The 13022-nt window shown below is 37.5% G+C and overlaps 1 long non-coding RNA gene and 1 gene segment (V, D, J or C); one reads left to right on the top strand and one right to left on the bottom strand.

Moving 5' to 3' along the window:
- The window catches only part of LOC131998808 (uncharacterized), a 54947-nt gene extending 50896 nt beyond the window's left edge, over positions 1-4051 (top strand). Inside the window, exon 3 of the long non-coding RNA XR_009398874.1 lies at positions 3828-4051. This is a non-coding gene — a long non-coding RNA (uncharacterized LOC131998808). The remainder of the gene's footprint in view (positions 1-3827) is intronic.
- Positions 4052-11537: 7486 nt separating this feature from the next.
- Positions 11538-12092, bottom strand: LOC131999426 (T cell receptor alpha variable 9-2-like). The segment is given in 2 exon segments: positions 11538-11872; positions 11994-12092. Coding segments are annotated over 2 exon segments (381 nt in total).
- Positions 12093-13022: the final 930 nt, after the last annotated feature.

Raw genomic sequence — 13022 nt, 5'->3', positions numbered from 1 at the left:
CTCTCAGACTTCCCCTTCCGTTCTGTTGGCCCAAAATGTGTCACATGGCTACCTCAAGTTTCAAAGGAGGGTGGGAAAGAACTATCACAAGTGGAAAGACATTACTTTGACAGTTTCAATATGATCATGATTCAACTTTTGGACCAGCAGGAGGAAGCATGACTTCTTTGATATTTACCTGAGCACAAAATGATGTTATGCTTGTGCAGAGGGGAGAAATGATAATGGTAGGCAGGGAGGATGTTTGTAATAGCCAAAGAATAGCATATCCCACAGCGAGTTTTGCTGTTCCCTGTTTCCTGCTGGGTCTCAGGAGGAAAGGGAGCATCTACTTTAAGAGCAGACTATGTTGGAGCGTTTCTACTGGCTCTTAGTGGCAGCAGAGTACAGATAACTACAACTCTGAAGGTCCTGGAGAAAAATTCACCTGTTGTGAATATATTCTGAATATCTTTTTTAAAAAATTGTGTATTCTGAATATCTTGAAAATTAACAAATGGAATCCTTTAAGTTAGAAGTGTGGTTGGTGTCTGGGTTATACCTCTATCGCAAAACTTTTAAGGATATTGTAATTGTTTTACATCTGACCCTTCTGTGAGGAAGGGTACCCCTTGAGGATAGTAATCTTTTAATTAATTAATTAAATTAATCTTTTTAATCCTTGGGGTCCTGATTTATCAAGACCCTTCTGTGAGGAAGGGTACCCCTTGAGGATAGTAATCTTGTCTTATTTATCTGTGTCATAGCATCCAGCATGATATCTGCCCCGAAGTGAATCCTTACTGTTCCTTGCAGGCAAAAACTCTCCCAGAGATCCCTTATATGGCTCTTAGTGGCCTGTGGTTACACATTTGAATAACTTGGAAAAATTTTTAAATTCCAATACATAGATCGTATCTGAGGCCTATGGAATCAGAATCTCTGGGGGGTAGGACCCAGGCATCAGTGTTTTTAAAAGCCATATTTTTAAAGCTTTTCAGGTGATTCCAGTATGCAGCTAAGGTTGAAAGTCACTGCAATAGAACATCTCCAGCTCTTCTTCTTTTTAAAATACTCCCTGGGGAAGTACAAAAACTACAGAGCAAATACCCAGTGGTGTTAGGGTCTTAAACAAGGTGTGTGCTTGGGATTCTTGAGGGGCTATTTCTTACTGGAATTTAAGTGGTAGTTAAGGTGTACAAACCTTACAACGATAGTGTGTTTCATTGAGAATATCTTTTAATTGTGTCTATTAACAATCTTCATAAGGAAGAGACCAGAGTTAGGAATGAGATGAAATGATACCATCAGAACTATAGCAGTAATAGTGACATTACATAAGTTAGTGATTCCCTTCCCCACCATTCTCTAAGAATGACATAACTAAAACCAAGGCTCAGATCAAGACTTTGGTCCCTCTTTCCTACTCTCATTTCTTCATCCCGTCTCCCAAGTCCTGGTTGCTCTAGGCAGCTCTGAATTTTCATGTTGTCATTATACAGAGTTGGCAATACTAAGGGCAAGAAGAGGTCTTTCTGGATATAATAGATGAGAACAGATACTGTTCCTTTAGAGTAATATCAACATTTTATTTACTGAGTCTTTTCCCAACTCTAATTAGATTTGACTTATGTCTTCTGGTCTTGCATGTACTTGGTGAACAATAAATATTAACTGAAAGGCAGCATGGCAAAGTGGATAGAATAGATAGGCCTGGCTTTGGGATTTGGTTCAACTGCTTATTAGCTCTATAATTTAAGACTAATCACTTAATCTTTTTAATCCTTGGGGTCCTGATTTATCAATCTTTCTAATCCGTGGGGCCTGATTTATCATACGTGAACCGAAATGTCTGTCTTTCAGAGATGGTGTGATTCTTACCAGCTTTAAAACATATTTCTGTATCTCCCACTAAACCATACCAAACCAAACCAAATAATGATGCCTGCCTCCCCGCCCCCATCTTAGCTCAGGATGCTATAACAAAATACTGTAGTCTGGTTGGCTTAAACAACACTTATTTTTCAGTTTTGGAAGCTGGGAAGTCCAAGATCGCAGTGCAGTCAGATTTGCTTGTTGGCAAGGACCCTCCTCCTGGCTTGCAGATGGCTGCCTTCCCACTGTATCTTCATATGATGTAGAGAGGAAGCTCTGAGGTATCTTTTTATAAGGATACTAATCCTGTCATGGAGGCTCCACCCTTATAACCTTCTCTATACTTAATTACCTCCTATTTGCATCAGTTTGGGCTGTTAGAACAAAGTGCCATAGACTGGGTGGCTTATAAACAACAGAAATTTCTCAGTTCTTCTAGTTCCAGAGGCTCAAGTCTGAGATCAGGGTGTGTTAGTTTGCTAGAGCTGCCCTGACAAAATACCATGTCTAGCTTGCGTAAGCAATAGAAGTCACAATTCTCGAGGCTAGAAGTGTAAGATCAAGGTGTCAGCAGGTTTGGCTTCTCTTTAGGTCTCTCTCTCATTTTGCAGGTGGCCACTTGCTCACTGAATCCTCACATGGTCTTTTCTCTCTGTGTTCATCCCTAGTGTCAGTGCGTCTGCATTTCCTCCTCTTATAAAGACACTAGTCAGATTGGATTGAGGTCCATCTTAATGGTCTCATTTTAGTTTACTTACCTCTTTAAGGCCCTGTTTCCAAATAACAGTAACTTTCTGAGATACTGGGAGTAGGGTTTCAAGATACGAGGTTTGGGGGGATCACAATTCAGCCCATAACACAGCCCATAAGTGTGTGATTATTGCTCTATTTCCAGTGGTTTATAGTCTCAGTAAGGACAGGGATTGTGTCTGTTGTGACTCATCCGTGTTGTTACCTGATCTGGCAGCACCCTAGACAGTCTATTTATTCAATAAATGAACAATTATGAATTAGAAGAACCTAGCAGAGTATGAGACACAATAAATGTTCTACAACTGGTAGATGCTATTAGCAATGATGATGATGAACTGATGGTTCAGCTGGCTCAGGAGATCACTCCGTTTGGTTCTCCTGATTTCATTGTTCTATTAGCATTTCCAATGAGCATATCTGAGGTCCTGCTGCTGAATTAAATCTTCAGGCTTTCTTGCGAAGGTTTAACCAAGTGCCACAAGGGAAAATGATACTTCAATATAGACCAATATCAGGATTATATCCGTAAATATAGACCAATAATGATGGATTTCCTGTGACTACTCTTCTAACTTATTTGTAAGAAATTCTCTTTAAAGCTTATTTTATAATTGATGTGCAAACCCTTTCCTGAAATAGATGTGCAAATCCTTTCCTGAAGTACTACTTTCCCCTGTCCTCTTTGTTATAGAAACATAGAAAGGAAACAGAAAAATTGTTGATTGGCTATGTTTTATTTAACACAATGGTATTTGCTTTGATCTTCACTATAAAATTGTACAAAATGCATTCACAAATTAATCTATAATGAAGGCCCATTAATATATTTTTGACTATTGTTATGTTGAATTAATTTGCATTAATTTGATCTATTTTTATATGTGATTTGAAAGTAAAATGAACATATATTAATATTTCTCTTAAATATATTTTTATATTTTTCTCTTTTTCTGATTTTTAAGGTAAACAAATTGATTAAAATGAAAGTATAAAAGTCGATGTGATGGATAGTGTGGATTTCAGTTTTTCAGAACACTTTTTATGCAACCAGAAGAATGTAAAGAGGCTATGCCCAAACCCACCTAGGATTTAACTCATTTTCCCTAAAATAATAGGAAAACTCATTGGGCCAAGACAAAAAACTTTTATTATATTTGCTGTTTGCCCAACCCTGTCATTTATCTTTCTGATCACTAGATGTCAGTGTTGTTTCATTGCAGATGCAGATGTTGGGATGACCCAGGGGCCTAAGAGGATTCTATCTGACTGCTAATCAACACTGCACCCTTGCTGGCTTCCATGGATCCTGAAAGTTCTTTTAGCATCACAGAGATGAAAAAGACCTTATGTCCTCACAGGCTGCACAGAATGTACATTCTTTTATTAGGCAGATAAATGATGAAGGACAACAAGTTTCAAAGAGCCAAAGGCAATTTTTGCTTAATAGTAACAACTACCAACTGATATTAAATGCTTATTATGTGTTAAACATGGTATTAAGCATTTTGTATTAATGCTTGCTTAGAAAAACTACATGAAAAATTTTACTTTTATTATACTCAAAGTTCACATGTGAAGAAACTGAGGTACAGAGAGGTTAAATGATTTGCTCAAGACATCAGAAGCGATATATAACAGAAAAACACTTCAAACACAGGGAGGCCAATTACTGAACTTCATTTTGCTCTTAACAGCTATACTATGTGGGTTCACCTTTAAATTAATCACAACCAGGAAGAATCTTTGTTTAAAAAACAGTATAGAGAATAGGTATTTTGAAAGAAACTCATTTAGGAATTATTGTTAAGTATAAATGGTATATTATGACAGTGTAGAAGTCCTTGAAATATGAAATGAGGATTTCTGAGTAGTTTTAGAAAATGTAAGCAATTTTTTCCCCTCTTTGAATGCCACGTGATTGCAAAGGGATGATGTTTGTTGAATGACCCCTTGAGGAATGACCTTTTGTGTGCTGATGTTAGACATGCTTGCATAGACATTTGTTCTTAATGATATCTCTAGGCCATAGGCATTGATGATGCAGCAATGACATACTGGCTTCAATTGATATTTTTTTGGTTACTGGAGGCTATTATCATGAAAGCCTTTTGAATGAACCACAGGAAAGGTCTAGGTGACTATGGTTTTTACTAATCTAGCTGGGAGCACAGTCAATTAAGTGAAACATGGAACTTTTTTTTTTTTTTTAAGATTTTATTTATTTATTTGAGAGAGAGACAGAGAGCATAAGTGGGTAGAAGGGCAGAGGGAAAGAGAGAAGCCAACTCCCTGCTGAGCAGAAAGCCTGATGTGGTACTCAGTCCTAGGACTCGGGGGATCATGACCTGAGCCTTAACTGACTGAGCCACACAGGTGCTCCAAACATGAAACATTTAAAAAGAGCCTTCTAGAAGGCAATTAGGCAGTATATTTCAAAACATCAACGCATACATATAATTTAAAGTAACAATTGCCTTCTAGAAATGTGTTCTTTTTTTTTTTAAAGATTTTATTTATTTATTTGACAGAGAGAGATCACAAGTAGGCAGAGAGGCAGGCAGAGAGAAAGAGAGGAGGAAGCAGACTCCCTGCTGAGCAGAGAGCCCGATATGGGACTCGATCCCAGGACCCTGAGATCATGACCTGAGCCGACGGCAGCGGCTTAACCCACTGAGCCACCCAGGCACCCTAGAAATGTGTTCTAAGAAAATAGTTTTTTATTCATCTGCTGGGATATTTATCAGAGCATTGTTTATAATAATAAAAAATGAAATGACCTGTAATCTCAGAGATTAGTTAAATACAATTTAGTTACTAATATAATTAATAGAATATTTAATAATATCCAAAATGTTTATAGTATATTATAAAGTTTGCAAACCTCTATTCTGTGGGATTCCAATATTATAAAAACTAAAACCATATTTTAAAAAATTTATTTATTTATGAGAAGGAGAGCAAGTGAGAAAAAGAAGCACAATTGGGGAGAGGGGAGCAGCAGAGGGAGAAAGAGAAGCAGATTCCCTTCTGAGCAAGGAGTCTGACATGGGACTCAACCCTAGGCCCCTGGGATCATGACCTGAGCCAAAGGCAGATACTTAACCGACTGAGCCATCGGGTTTTTTAATTATATATAGGCATGAGAAGAAGATTGAAGTATACAAAAAATGTTAGTAGTTACTTTTTTAGGTGATAATGGATGACTCATTTACTTTGTCCTTTTTTCTTTTTTTTTTTAACACCTAATAATGTGTTTACTTATGAATTAGAAAAAATCTGATGAGCTATTTTTATTTTTTAAAGCTTACACAAAGTTTTTAAAAACTTGCTTCGTAGTCTAGGTTATGTAAAAAAGCTGATTATTGCCATTTGTTTTCTAATATCATCAGTGTTGTTAATTCATGGTGTGTGTGGGGGGGAGCAGAGAGGAAGCTAAGAGGTAAGTCAAAGAGTTACTCAAGTTTATCTCTCCCCAAAGGAAAAGTTGGATGATTAAATAAAAAAAATCTTAGATACTCTTTTATACAACTTGAAGATGATCACTGAGGCTTTGGTCAAGTGTTTCTCAGACAAGTTCCAATTTAGTGTTTCTAAAAAGAATCATTGAGCTTTGTGTAGGCCACATATTTGAAGTCACTGTCATTTGTAGTTGATGTGAGCTTGTCCCATTTCATTCATATTTAGTCTGTTTTCTTAGCATGAAAGCAAAATGATGTATGGGGTACTACTCTAAAATCTGTTGCTGCTTTTAGTTTTACTTCTTCACGTCTTGACTGATCCTTTTAGATTTGTTGTTTTTTCTTTTAATATGAGAATGCATAGTACAAGGATTCTGGTTTATTTTATGAATGTTAAACATTATTGAAATCACATAATTCTAATTAGACAGTGAATGCTCAATTAAACAATTCTGACAGACTTTTCTTTGGGGGATTTTGCTGAGCAATTTCTTTGCAAGCATGTTTATCTGCTTTTAAAATAGCTTTCAAGTTTTGTGAAGTGAAGGCTTTTATTATCAAATCATTATTTTAAATTGGAATGGTATCAATCAATATGTGTTTTTAACATACTGAATGTTAGGAAACATCCATACTGAATGTCAGGGCTTTGGAAGGACATCCCTTCATTGATCACAGCTTGAAACTGAGCAGAGGATGGACAGAACTATGACTTAATAAATGGTAAATCTTCTTGTAGCAGACCCTTGACCGTTTGGTCTCAACTTGCAAAGCCTGTTGGTGACAGTTGTGGCTAAGTTGATTAGTTATTGTCCTGATGTTTGGAACTCTAGCTCTAAACTTGTATTGAGTTGAAAACTTTAACTCTAAACTTGTATTGAGTTGAAAACTTTAAATACCTTGTTCCTAGAAAGGTTGGTTTTTTTTTTTTTTCCCCTATCTATAAATTGTAAGGACCTATTTTACTGTCCCTGCTCCCCTCCCCCAGGGGACTTAAAAACAAGTCCCAGAAACCAGTTCCAGATGTGAAGGCCAAGAAAAACAAGGCTGTACCCACCTTGAGTCTAGCCCTGACATAAGTACAGCCATCTTGGCAAAGCAAAAGCTGGCACCTTGCACTGTAAGAGTGGGTTAGCATAAGAATGGCCATCCTGAAGGCCGGGAAGCCATTTTACTGAGTGTCCCTAACCAGCCTAAACCTGGAAAAACAACTTAATCATATACCACCAGGGCGGTTAGGTGGTGGTGCCACAGGGACTAAATGTTAAAGAAAAACAAATAGTTAACTTGCAGAGATCACAATCCTGCAAGACAGGAGTCTCCCTTGGTTTGCAAATGTCCTGGTGATTTACAACAAAAAGGGCTATCTCTTCAATGGCCCAATTTCCAGAGACAAATGGCTCAGTTCCTCAAGGCCTAAGGTCGCACCATAAAACTGAAGGAGGCTGAGGCAGAAGGAAATGTAAATAAAGTTAAATTTCTTCTAAACCTAAATTTCACTTAACCCACCAGGATGGCCCCAGGGTGACACCTGGGTGGCAAAAGGTTAAACAAAGTTAAACTGTCAAAGTGAGGTGCAAGATATGTATGTAGCTATGAAGAAGTGCCTTGAAAATGCTATATAAGCCCATGGCTTTGAGTGCTTGGGGTCCTTGTTGAAACCCGCTGCGCTGGGCGGATACTGGGACCCCAACTAGCTGGAAATAAACCTCGCTGTGTGACTTGCATTATCGAGAGTGTTCTCTATCTAATTGAGGGGTGATCAACTCTGTACCCTAACATAAATAACCCACCTTTCCACCCCCCCTACCCCCACCCCTTGAGTGCTTGTTCCGTGCTTCTTTACTGAACAAAGTTACTGGACAGACTTCTTTCTGAATATGTATGAGACTTTGGTCATAGGCATGTTTTGGTGATGCAAATGTGGGCTGGAAATTACAACAGATGATGCAAATGTTGGCTGAAAATCACGATTCAAAGAGTTTTACTGCAGAGAAAAATCTGAAGTTCATGATGCAACAAACCTGGTTAAATCAAATCACACTAAGTCCTGGCTGTAGCATGTTATAGCACTGCTCAAACTGGCCTTGGCTTCCATTTTCTTCTATTCAAATACTGTCCCAACGTGGAACTATCACAGTGAAATGCATTCAAGATGGCTATTTGATGGAAAATGGCATCTTTGGTTGCATCTTTTAGTACTGGGTTATAAGGTTCAGTAACCGAAGTAGTTTTTTCTTTTTCCTACTTAGCTGTGTTCGTGCTTAGAAACACAGCCTGTAAATGAAAACACTATAGGGAAACAGCATAGACAGATTTCCCTATGTCATTTGGAAAAGAAGTGTATGTTACCAAAAACGAGTTGCTTTTTGCAATAATCCATTCAACTTTAAGTTCTTTTGTTAGGTACTATAGTGTTTAGGGAAAAAAAACCCACAAAGATGCTTATCTAAAAAATACAATTTTTAGTTTTATTTTGTGTTGTGTAAAGTAGAAGAATGGAGCCCAATGGCTTCTGAGTTCAAGAATGTAAAACTCAAAAAAGTAACGTAGCAAAAATTACTGATTATATTTTAATCACAAATGTAAGTAATACATAGATTACAATCTAAATTTTAAAACTAATTTAGGCTCCATAGCTCAGGAGTTTGAGCACTGGTTTTGTAAATTTTAAAACCATTTTAACAAGCCTAAATTTTACTTTGACAAGTTAATTTAGATAGCCTATGAGCCAGGCACTATTCTAAGTATTTTGGTACTTCATGAGTGTTCACTTACTTAAACCTCATGATAATGCTAGGAATATTGGTACTAAAATTATCATCAGCACCCCATTTTCCAGATGCGTACTTGCTCATGTTGAAATAACAAGCAGTTAGCAGAGTGAGGGTTCAGGCCCAGAGTCTGACTCACCCCTGGCTCTTCAGGGCTGGTGACTGTTGTCAGATCCCTTGATTGGAGGGATTGGAGCCTGGATTTGTACCCCTCACTGGACTTGATGGAGGATTGCAACACAGGGTGACTGCATTTCCAAGCCCAATGGCCACTGTGATCACAAACCCTCCCCAAAAGTTTCTTTTGGGTTAATTCAACAAAATAACTATTTTGTACTTGAGGAGAGAGAAGGGGGAATTTTCTTGAAAATGTATGAGAAGGTAGAAGTAAAGAAGTGAACTAGAGAGGTGGTAATCTTTCATCTGTGCTATTTATTATATATATATATAATAAATATATATATAATATATAATATATTATAAATATAATATAAATTATAAATATATAAATATTATATAATATAATATGTAATATATAAATATATAAAAATAAATATATAATATTTATTTATATAAAATATAATAAATTTATATGGTATTTATATAAAATATAAATATTATAAATATTTATAAATACAATATGTATTAATATATAAATATATATATATAAATATATATTAATACATATTGTATTTATAAATATTAATATATAAATATATTAATACATATTATATTTATAGTATATAATATATTTTATATATATATATATATATATTTCATATGTCCTGACCTCAATTTCCTTTGAAAAGGATTTAGCAGAGGTCAGAAAGTATCTGGACAGGAGAGAAGAGATGATAGGTAGGAGAAGGAAGATTGATCTGAATGGGTTCGATAGATTGGTAGGAGATGACTGACTGACAGAACCATATCTATCATCTGTAAATGCAGTGTCAATTCCCTTTCAAGGAATCTAACCCGTTTTTGCACTCTTGCTCACCTAAATCCCATACACTGGCACACTCCTTATTTAGGCATCTTTTTCTGAATGTGACTCTTAAGAGACTTAACAGAAACTATTATATTTGGGTACCTCCTAGGTTGGCAATTTGCCAAAAGTTTACCAACTAGTAACCAGATTCCTTTAAGGCAAGGATTAATGGAAATTAAGAGAATTTCTTGAAGTCCTTAGACTGCTGTTTCGGTCTCTTAGCAGAGAAGAGTAAAATTGTCTTAGAATTCAAGTTACTGGGGTGCCTGGGTGGCTCAGTGGGTTAAAGCCTCTGCCTTCGGCTCAGGGCATGATCCTGAGGTTCTGGAATCGAGCCCCGCGTCGGGCTCTCTGCTGAACGGGGAGCCTGCTTCCTCCTCTCTCTCTCTCTGCCTGCCTCTCTGCCTACTTGTGATCTGTCTTTCAAATAAATAAATAAATAAATAATCTTAAAAAAAAAAAAGAATTCAAGTTACTGATAACCAATACTATTTTCTCATTCTAATGTCTTTTCATAAAAATAGAAGTTTTTTTAAAAAAAGATTTATTTGTCGAAGATTAGTTGACCATAGAGTTGAGGGTCTATTTCTGGGCTCTCTATTCTGTTCTATTGATCTATGTGTCTGTTTTTGTGCCAGAACCATGCTGTCTTGATGATGACAGCTTTGTAATAGAGCTTGAAGTCCGGAATTGTGATGCCACCAACGTTGGCTTTCTTTTTCAATATCCCTTTGGCTATCGAGGTCTTTTCTGGTTCCATATAAATTTTAGAATTATTTGTTCTATTTCTTTGAAAAAGATGGATGGTACTTTGATAAGAATTGCATTAAATGTGTAGATTGCTTTAGGTAGCATAGACATTTTCACAATATTTATTCTTTTCAATTTATTCTTTTTGATTATTCTTTACACAATGTACTGATTCCCATAAATTCTCCCAATCCCATAATTTGTGGCCCTCTGTGAGAGTTTGCAAAACAGAAGTTAGAGAAATCAATAGTGGAAAAGCATTTTCTCTCACCATATTTTCTGGGCACTGAGAACAATCACACTTGAGTTCTTACTGTCAGAAAGCCAACTGATCTGTTTAACTGGTCAGGACATGAGCCATATTTTCCCCTCTGTTTCTGCTCCCAAGCCTACATGTTGAATATCAGCCCAAGTCTGCCACCTTATTCACTAGAAAAGAAAGCAGGGCCGAGGTTCCTGGTCTCTCTTTTCCTTGCTCAGGTACATGTGTTTCTCCTCCTTTCCTCCCTTTCCTTCTTTCTCTACTAAAACCTGGTTTGGAGCTGAAGCTCTCACATCACCTCTCCTGCCGAACTTTGTCAGGAAGACACTGGGCAGGGGCCACCTTCGCAGGCACATTGTGTGTCTCTGAAAGTGTCATAGACACAGCAACACCCACCAGGGTGCCCTGAACAACTTGTGTGGCTGGACATTCACCGCAAGGATTAGCAAGAGACCACTTCATTTGTTATGCGGCTTTACCTTGAAAGTACTTATGCTCTGGCTGAGGAACTCTTGGCATGAAATTGGTCTCAGTGTCACTAAGAAACAGCTGGGGTTGGGGAATGTTACTTCTGGTTCTTATGCTCTAGTCATTTGTATGATTTTTGTACCAATCAGACACTGATAGACAAACAACAGATTGTGTTGGAATCAAAGTCAATCAGGCAGAGAAGCTCAGCATCCAGCCCCCTGCTCTGCTCAAAGTTTGCGCTCAGCTCCCCCTGCAGTCCCTGTCACTGTGTCACTCAGGGCACAGTAGTACACAGCTGAATCTGAGGCTTGCACTGAGCTTTTCTCCAAGTGGAAGGATTTGGAATCTTTGTTGTAGGTGGCTTCAAATCCTTTGTTGCTTCCCTTCTCCTTGTCCCTTGAGGCTTTCAGGAGGGGCTCTAGACCTTCTCCTGGATACTGGACATACCAGAAAAGAGTGGGGTAACCTGTTGTTGTATAAGTACAGTTGATAGTCAGGGAAGCCTCCTCTGAGAGGGTCACTTGGCTCTCCATCTGAGTCACTGAGTCTCCATGGGTTTGTCCTGAGGAAAAAGAAAGGAGACCTGTGTCACCTTATGTATAAGCTCTTGGAGAAATTACAAGTAAGCATTTTGCTGACACAATGGAAGAAAGAATCCAAATTTTAAGAGGTATTTTACTTACCAAGCATCAAGAGTAACACAGTCACGAAGACTGGAGAACACTTCATCTTTGGAGTGTCACCTAAATAATGTTCTTCATTCTTACCATGGAGAAGGTTGGAGTGACAGAAATGATCAGTGGATGCCCACATTTCACTCAGGAAATGTAACTGTGGTAGGAAGCTGCACCCCCTGGTGGACAGGGACTGAAATGCGTGCATGTTGGCCAGAATCCTCCCCAAGGCAGCCATCCCTTACAGCTCTGACTCCATGCGTCACATGTCAGGCTTCAGGTGGCTCTTGGAAGCCTGAACAAGAGCAATCCTGACCCCTTAGGTCTATTTTGTTCTTCTTACTCTACCTGGTGTGGAAATTCTTTAACACACATCCCAGGGAATTTCTGTAGCTGAGAAGACACCCATTTTATTGAGCATTTTAGAACAGCTTTTTTAAAAAAATATTTTCATATATCCATTTAGAGCCAGCCAATAATCCAATAGAATGTCATAAAAGTGTTTTAACTTGAAATAAAAGGAAGTAATAAGAAGTCACACCATTATTCTTCAGTTTTCAGACCTGCACCCTACATGTGGAACAAGGACTGTCATTCATTACACGCTCACTGTATATTTGCTAAATTACAAAAATAATGAATAAACAGCTTTTGATGAGGAATCACTATTACTAGAATATAATATTTCCTCAGTCCTAAATCATACCAATTGTAAGGGATGCAGTATTTTTAATCAAAGCTTTTTAGGAGGAAAACCTCACATTATCTTTACAATAGTCAAATATCCCTGCATTTCAAAATCATTTGAAAAGTGAAAAATATTAGCCCTAGGAAAATATAATCACAGTTATCTAATTACTATAATAATATAATCACAAGTTTATAAATTTTTAAACTCCCCACCATGGTTTTGTCATAGCCAGTCCCACACCGGTTTGTGAGATTTCATTTGTGATAACTGCCCTCCAGCCAAGATGGTCATCAAATATCAGGGAAGAAGATCTGGAGTCTGCATGGGAAAACATCCCTGTGACTAAA

The sequence above is a fragment of the Mustela nigripes genome, chromosome 13 (genome assembly GCF_022355385.1).
Source record: "Mustela nigripes isolate SB6536 chromosome 13, MUSNIG.SB6536, whole genome shotgun sequence".
Classification (NCBI taxonomy): domain Eukaryota; kingdom Metazoa; phylum Chordata; class Mammalia; order Carnivora; family Mustelidae; genus Mustela; species Mustela nigripes.
This window is presented reverse-complemented; position numbering and strand designations above follow the sequence as displayed.